Source organism: Aptenodytes forsteri, unplaced genomic scaffold (assembly GCF_000699145.1).
Source record: "Aptenodytes forsteri isolate BGI_AS27 unplaced genomic scaffold, ASM69914v1 Scaffold290, whole genome shotgun sequence".
Classification (NCBI taxonomy): domain Eukaryota; kingdom Metazoa; phylum Chordata; class Aves; order Sphenisciformes; family Spheniscidae; genus Aptenodytes; species Aptenodytes forsteri.
The window spans coordinates 670,757-680,603 of record NW_008795244.1 but is presented as its reverse complement, the minus strand read 5'-3'; the positions used below and the strand labels follow the sequence as shown (position 1 = coordinate 680,603).

Sequence of the window (9,847 nt, the reverse complement as noted above, 5' to 3'; positions counted from 1 at the left end):
AGAGAGGGAAAAATTCAGTGACAGTACGTTTGGGAATGTGCACAGCTTCGCTGGGAAAGGCGTATCCGGCAGCGTGCTGCCAAGGTGCAAAGCAGGCAGCAGCACCAGCCCTGGGATGATTGCTGGGCAAGCAGGAGCATCCCCGCAGCCCAGGAGTTTAGTGTTTCGCTGAGCAACAAGCAATCACTGGTGGCCTTTTTTCCTGAGTTTTAGTTTTGGGGGGGTTTTTGTTTTGTTTGTTTTTCATTTTTAAGTCTTAGATTGTACTCATGTTTTAAAACCCGAATTAACATTTTAATTAAAACCTGTAGCCTCAGAGGCACATATCTGCCTCCGCGTTTCTCACGTGCCCATCCCGCACGGATCCGGGAGGCACATACGGGAGGAGGAGTGCCATGATTAATTAACCCAGCGCTGCTTTACAGGGGCATTTTTGCAAAGCAGATGTAAATAGCATCCAAGTCGGAACCTCCTGGAGGAGCAGCCCAGGAGGTGCCGTGGCTGCTCTGGATGTGGCTCAGCACCATTAAGTAATCACTTCAATCACAAGTGTCACAGTCCCCTTGCAAGCTCATGACGTGGCCAGAGGTTGCCTTGACCTTGGCACATCAGCACCGGCCAGCCAGCAGCGCCAGGGCTGGGGGGTGGGTTTGGCATGAAATAGGTTGTGCTAATGGCTAGCGAGGGGAAAAGGAGCAGTGGAACAAGGAAAGAATGACTTTGCAGCTAGGGAGGAGGAAAGGCTGCGGTTCCCCCAGTGGCTCCAGGCAACGGGGAAAGCTGCAAGGAAAACTGGGGATTCGGGGCTGCGTTGCCCTTCCTTACATTAGCCTGGAGAAACCGGTGCTTCTGACATTTTGAGCCAAATAACTGCATCATTAACATGAATGATTAGGTACGCCTCACCTCCGAGGGCAGGGCAGGCTTAACTGCTGGCTCCATGCAGGTCATTTGCCCTGGCCAGAGATGTTTCACCTTGCAAATCGAGCACACACTGGCAGAAGTGCGTTTCCCCGGGGAGGACGTGCATCCTCTCTCCCACCCTGGGTACCATCCATCCCATATCAAACCCCTCTTTCCTCCACCCTAATGCACTGCAGCTAGAGTCAAGCCAGGGGAAGAAAAACCCCTCTAACTTGCTACGGGATTAAAATGTTACAGAATTGCACAGTACATGAGTCTGGATGAGGAAAATAAAGATTTGATTTCCATATATATTAATTTATTTTCAGTTGATAACCTGCACGGTCACTTACTTCCAGTTGGAAAAGGTCTCGGTAGCTTTGGGGACTCTACGTTTACGTTGACGGGCTGCACCGAACCCCATATCTCAGGCTGATCTAGAGTAACTGAAAAATCAAAAATAAATAAATATGCATGCAAGGGCATTAATAAAACTATTTCCTTACAAATACCAAAACACACAGATGAGACGCATTCATCTGAGGCTTGTAAAGAGAAGAAACTAAATAGTGACAGAAACCTCTCATTAATTAAAGACAGGGGGTTTTCTGTAATGTTAGATAATTACAAGCTTGCCTGATTTTTAAACAGGTCATGCAATTAGTTTGACACTCATGCTGCTTGACAAACAAAACAATGCCGTTTACGTATTTGGAGACTTATTACATTAAGTGAAACACTGCATTAATTGCAGAAATTGTCTGGAATTTTAGGATACACAGAAAAAAACAGGTATTAAAATGAAAAGATCCAATTATATTCACACAGATTGTAGGGAAAAAAACCCTCTTCTATATCTCATTTGAACTTTTTGCACTATTTTTCTTAGCTTATGTATCAAGAACTGCATGCAGACATAGTTTTGATTAAAAGAATTAACTGGAGTCATTAATTACAAGGCATAACTAGGCTACAAGTGGCAGCGGCCATTTCCTGATAGCCAAGAAGAGCCGGCTGTCTCTGGGAGGAGGAGACCTCTCTGGGAACAAACCGCTCCAGCGGGTGAATGGGGTTTTTCTTTGGGGAGAACAAGCCTTGCAAGATCGCTGCGCTTTGGGAAAGCTTTAAAAAAAAAATGCTTGGGGGGCAGCAAAGTGTCCCTATACTCCTGTCCAGGGGAATGCTGTTTCTGGGAAAAATATTACATTACTGAGATGACATCTTCACGGGCACGGGGGGGCTGTAAAGCATTGCCAGACAGCTCCGTTCATATCTTCCTTCAATTAAATTAGCATGATGACGAAATGCTGCCGCAGTGTCAGAAGCTAACGGCTGCCGCTGTTAAACACACACTGCTTCGAGGTACATCAGCAGAGCCTGCTAAACAGGCAAAACCGGGGTTTCATTTGAAAGTCAATATTTTTAATATTCTCTTTCAGGATCTGTCCCAAGACCACATAATTAACTAATTGACTTAAACACTTGCTCTATTTCTGTATAACCCATATAAACCCCAACCCCACACTGCCTGTAATGCAACTACCTGCCTTTCGTGTTCTTCCTTAATTTTGTTTTTTCCCCTCCTTTAAGAGAGGGCTGTGGGGTTGATCACCAGGGCTACCCTGCTTGTTGGCAGAGCTGGGTGCCACCCATCCCCGGGGCACAGCACGGCCGGGGGTCACTGCGAGGAGACGCCACCCGTGTCCCCCAACCCACCATCCAGCTTCTGCTCCTCAAACGCTGACTCCAGCGGGGGCCCGAAGAGCGGTGCCAGCGCGGCAGGGTCCTCTCTGGCTTTCTTGCTGCAGGACGAGACAAGCACAGAGGAACACCATGAGGTTCAGGTTTGTAGTCAAACCTGGTGTTTGAGTACCAATACATATATTTTTCAGGGAGTATTTATGTTCTAGACTAACAGGCACCTGGCAAAACACAAGGTTTCAGGCAGAAAAAAAGGAAAGGAGAGCGGTAGCACTGGCCATAGCACTACAGTACAAATGCTGTAGTGCCCAAGCAGTCGCTGAGGCACTGGGGATTGCTTCAGGATTAGTCAGAGCTACTCCACACTGCATGGAAAAGGAAAAAAGTCAAGGTCTGGACCATGCACCCTGAGTAAAACCATGCAGCTGCACAGGGCATGCTCCTGGTGAGATTTGGCTTCACTCCATACCAACTAGTCTGCTTTCCTAAATCAATATATTACACAGCACACACTTGTCAGCTCTCCCTATCGATCCGGCTTCCAGCAGTGGATGTCCTTGCTGCTCTTGTGGGAGAGCAAGTATGGATGCTGTGCATCTGAAACCAGGGGTGCCACTGCCATCAGCGCCTCAACTCTGCATGTTTTTGTTTGGCCATGCTCTGGGGGGATCTGCCATCACTGCCTGGGCACCTCCATTCCTTTCTCATTTACTCACACAGCATCTGAGCAAAGAGCCCATGGACCCAAAGCTCCCTGTGCCTCTTGCATCCAGCGGCACGGAGCATTTTCTCAGCTTATTTAAACACCAAACACAAACGTTTGGCTGTCTCATGAGCCTAAAAAGTTATAAAAGTGATGTGTCTGCAATGGTGTCTTTGATGAGCCAAGTTCGGGTAGTTCAGCTAGGTGATAGCAATATTTGTGTGGCAGTAAATACCCCCTGACATTACTGTGTTATTCTGGGTTTGACCCATCCAGGTATACATGAAAAAGGATCAAAATCTGGAGGTGAAAACAGGTGCTTCCCATGGAGCAATGGTGCAAATACGCAATTACCCATCAAAATGTTTAAAAACCATATTAGGTTGATGTGCCTGAACGTAGCTGTGTTGGATAATTATACCGATGGACTCCATACTGACCTGGCGGGGTCTGGCGTCGGCGTGGAGCGCCGGGGCCGTGCGATCTCCTCACCTGCAGCACAGGACGGACAGTGCAGGGTTAGAGCCGTTTCTCCCGTATCTCTGCCCCCCGAGCATCGCTCCCAGCCCACCCGGACCCCGTGTTGGCAGGAGGGCTCACACCAGGCATGCCACCGGCACAGCACGTGTCCTGTCCCACGCCTGCTACGGAGATGCTGGCAGAAAAAGGTCTGTTTTATTAATTCAGATTTTATTTCTGTAGAGAGCTAGACTATGGAGCTGCACTGTTTCTATAGGGTACCCCAAGGATGTCCCATATGGCTTCTTTAAGGAAGACATTTGGGTGACATAATTTCTGCCAGGACCACTAAAATACCACCACCACACTGCCAGCACTAATTACTGTTCTTGAAGGCTGCGGAACATACTTACTGGATAAATTCCTTTTAATCGTCCCCTGGAATTAGAAACACACGAGGTAAGCAGGATGTACAGGGACACGGACACATGGCAATTGTCACCCAAGGAGGGACACAGCAGGAGGAAAGCAGCCCAGCAGATGTGGCAGGAATTGCCTATCTAGGGTGATATTTACTGTACGCAGCTGAAATATGCCCAGCTGCATGTGTGCGTTGTGAAATCTTGTTTGCTCCCAGCCTACAGGGAGCAGAAAAACCCTACCGAGAGGATTTTGAGTCACTTAAAGCCTCACCTGGCAGGGCTGCCTTCACAGCCGTCCTGACTGTGAGTGGCTTACGGGAGTCACTGGCACCCTCACCCCATTAGAAGTGACGTAAAACCAAAATCTTCGTGTTTGATGGGCTGCAAATCAATCTAAGCCAAATAACCTATTTTCAACAATCTAAATCCTCGCTCTCGCCACACAACACACACATGCCTGTATGCAGCAAAAGCCAACCCCCCCGCCCCGAGACCACAGGAGCTGGGGCTGCATGGTAGAGAGGGGAGCCCCACCAGGGGGGACAGGCAGCAGGCATACCCCGGGACCGCAAGCACTGCCTCTCTGCCTGTGCCAAGGGCAGGGTCTCTGAGGGGTTTGCAAAGATGCAGGTTGAGCCGTGGAGGATGCCCGTCATCAGGGACTCCTTTGCATTGGCCAGGGGGACAAGGTCCCACCATCACCTGGGGTCACACAACAGGGCAGCTAATGGCACCGGCACCCCGCTCCCCTTCCCCTGCGCTCGCCACATAACCCCAGCACAGACTCAGACCACACCAGCACCCCATTCCCAGAGCGGCAGGGGCAGAAGCAGCAGGCATGGGTGCTTACCGGGCTGCGCCGCTGCGGTCAGCGAGAAGGAAGAGAGAAGAGACACCTGGTCAGAGAGTGACAGGTCAGCACCCCAAGTCCCCCAACACCCATCACACCCTTCCATCACAGGTTCACAGGCCACAGCGGCACAGCACCAGGTGGGTTTCCTCCTCCACACAGCCCCCAGCCCCAGCACCCACCGCTGGGAGCACAACGCCTTGCTCCCACGGGCTGGTGGGTGACCCTGGCCGTGGGGCACAAGGCAGGGGGAGGGCAGCATCCGGAGCAACCCCAGAGGGAACCCAAACCCCATGGAACGGGTGAATTTCCCCATTTTGGCCTCAGAACAGTCTGAAGCCCAGTCCTCTTGGGGAAGCCATCACCATTGCATACAGTGGCACCAGAGGTCATCGACCACTGATGGGTTTTTCTGCGCTCTCATACCTTTTGATGTGCAATGACGTACGTAAAATGTGCCCTTATACATCTTGTCCAAAACCACCAGCTTTTTCACCCAAACTATACCCCCAGACTATGTACATTCAGAGCAAAGACAGCCTAGCTCTATTTTAAAATGCTCTAAGTTAAATCAAGGGAGAAAGAAAATGCCTTCCAAAATGGGAGGATTTGTTATTTGCATTTTACATTTCAGCTCCAGAGACATGCAAAACGGACCGTGCAAACAAGAGAACACAAGACTGTTAAAAAGTTATAAGACATAAAAAACTGTATTTCTTACCGGACTTTTCCTCTAAAAGAATGCAGAAAAATAAAAAAAAGAAAATGAGAATATAAGATATTTTCTATAAAAGGATAATACAGAAATAGAAGATTTGTAGTATCAGGCATATAACTGTTAAACATACAGCAAAGTAGATTCATGCGTGCATCCAGCCAGGCTGTCATTCATTCAGACAGAAGATTGGAGTGAGAGAGAGCATATAGAGATAAAAACCTGCATCTGAGCCATCTTACAGAAAAGATTCACATGCTTTGTCATTAGCAGGCCCTGCTAGCTACAGACAAAGGTCATTTCACAACCTGTTTCATTTCTTGGAAAGGTCCGTACGAGAGGAAAAGTCAAAAGCATGATTTTACCCCTAAGTGCTTAAATTTAAGGCTATTACTTATCAACTTTGCCCAGTGACTATTTTTTCAGACCAGTACAAAGCCCCCGCTCCTGGGGCTGAGTTTTCTGTGGTGCAAAGAGCAAAGCAGGCAGGAGCTGCTGGTAGGAAGGAGCAGGGAAGAGGGTGGGAGGTCTGAAGATGCCGGGCCGTTGCTGGTACGGTATGTGGCACGGGCAGGTTGTACCACCATCTGCATACTTCTCAAGAAGCGAGACCTGAGCTATTGGGCTTCAGACAGAGGATGCAGCTGACACCAGTTTACAACCAGTTTTCTTCTTGTCTTCAAGTTAAGGCACCATAATTTACACCCCAAAGGGATAGGGACAACAGTGCCTATGGACACAGCATCTCCCATCCTGCTGCTCTCTTCCAGGAGAGACAGCGTGCCAGAGCAGGGCTTTGCAGCTGGTTTTGGAGAGGAGATGAGCCCAGGACAAGGTCAGGGACCTGCACAGCAAAGCATGGAACTCCCGTGGATGCAAAACTCCTTCGGCCAGCTCCTGCCTGGGGCACTGGTGCTTTCCTGGACAGTGGGGCCGGTGCCGCTTGCCAGGAGCCGGCATGCCAGGGAGCACCCAGTTGCTCGGTAGCGGCACCGTTCACTTCCCCATCTGCGCTCTTTGGCTCCATATGCTGGATTTTGGATCCCAGCATGGGGAAGCAGCACGGTTCCTTCTGTCCAGCCTAGCACAGGGCTTTTCCCTGATCCCTTCGGGCTGAGTAGAGCACATCTGCGCTGTTTTACAGGGAGGCATCAGCTCCAGCCCCAGGCTGTTCTCTGCCAGTGATGGATTTCCCCGAAGCAAAGCACAGAGTGTCCCAACCCAACACCCAAAGGGCAGGATCCAGGCTGCACCATGCTGGCACACGCAGGCGTGCTCACCAGGGGCTAAATCCTTCCTAACCAATGGCAAAACTCCCCCTGACCTCAGCAGGAAAAACACCATGGAGAAGAGGAGACACAGAATCATATCTAGCAAAATGCATGTGTGGGGTTTTGTTTTCCTGGAAAAGGCAAGGTGCAGAAGAACTGCTGACTGCATCAGCCTAATCCTTGAATGGTTTTGCACCGGTATACAAGTATTTCGTCAGTAAGAATAAAAATAATCAAGGAACTTTGGCCTGCTAGGAGCTGAGCATAACCGTTCAATAATTTCTTAATAGATCTTTATTGCTAGAGACAACATTGCTTTATTATTTTTTTGGGGGGGACAGATTCTCTGAAATCCCTACACCGCAGGCTGCAGTATAGAATCAATGAGCAGCTACTCCACACCTCTGCCGTAGCTGTGCCAGAGCCACCAGCTACACCCTGGGATGGGCGAGTGCCCTGCAGTGCCCAGAGCAGCAAACCCCTGTGGCAGAGGCCTGCTGCCAGCAAGGGATGCAGAAGTAAAAGCCACAAGGGAAGGAGAATACACCAAATATAAATTTGGCCCCTTAAGTAAGTTCTTAGTGCTTTCCCTATCCCATTTTTAAAATGTTGCACTACTTCCTCTCTCCTCCCAAAATAATGTTGTCTCCTACATTATATATGTATACATGTGTGTGCATCAAACTGCTGGGGCCATCACTTTGCAAAAGCAAAATTAGCTTGGTTTTGCTATAAGAAATTCTGGGTTTTTTTCTCCCTTGATCAAAGTTATCCACCTATTTGGCAAATAATTGCCAGTCTCCAAGACTTCCCCTACCCCCTTTTTTTGCTTAATTTTGGTGGGGTTTTTTTGTTGTTGGTTTTTGGGGTTTTTTTTTTCCCCTCTTTTTTCTTTTTTTTTTTTGTGCTTCCCAAAGCAGCTGACTGCAGTTTCTAACCCTTGAACGCTAACTGCCAGAAACTCCCTGGTCACAGTGCAAAAAGCATCCACATTGCTAAAAGGGACCAAGCATCAGAGGGAAGCAGAGACATGCCAGAGGGACTCAGTATTTCCAAGGACAGTGACTTGTCCCAGCAGCTTTCATTAAACTTGGCGACATTGTGTTGGTTTGGAAAGAAGAAATAAAACACAGTAATTTTATTTCATCTTTGCTTAGAGTTTGAGATTCATTCACACTTCAGATATAGGCTATTTATAAATCTTAGAAAGCTTGATCTGAAAAGACACTATAGCCCACACTAAAGCCCACTGAAAGACAAAAATCAAATCTTTTCATGGCTGAACAGATTGGGATGAGATAATAGAAATCTTGACAAGCCTTAGGAAAACCAGAGGGTGATGGTATTTATACCGGGAGGGACTAAGGAGAGACGACCTTTCCTTCCAGGAACCCTGGATTCATCCCCAGGGCGAGAAACGTCCCTTTAACATCCCATAGCAGCGGTGTGGAAAACCCCACAGATGATTTCCCTTTCCTGGGAATCAGGGCAAGACCCATCCGATTTTTGTCCTGAATGATGACTACATTGAAAAATGAGAAAAAAGGGGAAAAATAAAGGAATAGTATATTCTGATCTCAGTTGCCCTGTTTTATGAGCAGGAAAGGGAATTTTTAAGACATTTTGAACTGGAAATATCACTGTGATACATCTGAGCTCTACCTGCAGTCACATTATTGGCTCCATACAGGCTAGACCCTATAAATAAGGACACAAATGCAAACTTAACCATCAGCACCTAAGGAAAAGCCCCCTGCTTGCTCGGGATGAGCCCTGCAGAGCACCACTGCTTTTGCAACCAGGGGAAGAGACGGAAACACCGAGGACTCACCACAGGGGATGGAGAAAGTGCAATGTTGCCTATTGACGCCTTCAGCTCATCCACCGTCGCTGCGCTCTTCAGGATGTCTTTAGCCTGCAAAGGCTTGATCTTAATGTTGAACTTCTTATGTGCCTCCTCTTCCTCTTCAGATTCACTGGAGGAATAGAAGTGCTTTCCTTTGGTAGGTAGAGCACAGTTAAGGAAGGTTTCTTTCTGCTGCCAGGGCAGAGCCTTGGCATTCAAAGGCTCAAGCCTCCCTGAAGAGTGGGAATTAGGTGTTCTTGAAATGCTTATCCCAAACGCCCCAGGGCGGGAGTAGTGTGCAGGGGCAAATCCTCCTGCTGTGATGTCTCACTGCTTTATCCGTGTGCGGGCAGAGGACATGGGAACTGGTGCTCACAGCGATAAAGCCTGCCCTGGTTTAGCCCAGCAGTGATTTGCATCGGTGTCCAGGCTTCCTCCCCGTCGGGACCATCCTGGCCCATCACCCACAGAGAGCCAGCATTTTTCAGTGGCAGCAGAGGAAGAAAATTTGCTTTTCCACTTACCCTCCTCCAGCTGCGAGGAGGAGGCTTAAAACCTTCTGCCAGCCTATGAACTCTGCACGTGCACGGGCTCTGGCCATCAACATCTCCTCACCCCTTTGCAGAGCACGTTATGGGAGCTGCAAATTGATCTTTGCTCATTTTGCTTTTACTGCCATACAGACCATTTTCACCCAGAAACAGTACCAGCTGTGATGAAGCACCACATGGCCAGCACCCACACGCAGCCCCGCAGGTGCACCCACTGCAGATGAGATGGGACATCGGGGTCTCCATGGGGCACCCCACTGGGATGCTCCCTGCACTGCTCACGCCTCCTCCTCATTTCATAGCAGTGGATCAAAGGCAATTAAAATCACCTTCTGCTCTACTGCCTCATGTAATTCCCTCTAAGAACCTATTCTAGCTGTGGAGTGACAGCTCAAAAGGAAAATAAAAGAGGGAAAACAAACAATA

General features: G+C 48.7%; 1 protein-coding gene across 1 annotated transcript in view; it reads right to left on the bottom strand.

The window, feature by feature from the left end:
- SGIP1 (SH3 domain GRB2 like endophilin interacting protein 1) overlaps positions 1-9,847 on the bottom strand; it is a 41,500-nt gene that overhangs the window by 22,000 nt on the left and 9,653 nt on the right. The window contains exons 7-13 of the mRNA XM_019471909.1: positions 8,856-9,031; positions 5,760-5,771; positions 5,039-5,050; positions 4,180-4,204; positions 3,748-3,799; positions 2,620-2,705; positions 1,257-1,349 (exon numbers count right to left, since the gene is read on the bottom strand). Coding sequence (XP_019327454.1) covers positions 1,257-1,349; positions 2,620-2,705; positions 3,748-3,799; positions 4,180-4,204; positions 5,039-5,050; positions 5,760-5,771; positions 8,856-9,031 — 456 coding nt within the window. The remainder of the gene's footprint in view (positions 1-1,256; positions 1,350-2,619; positions 2,706-3,747; positions 3,800-4,179; positions 4,205-5,038; positions 5,051-5,759; positions 5,772-8,855; positions 9,032-9,847) is intronic.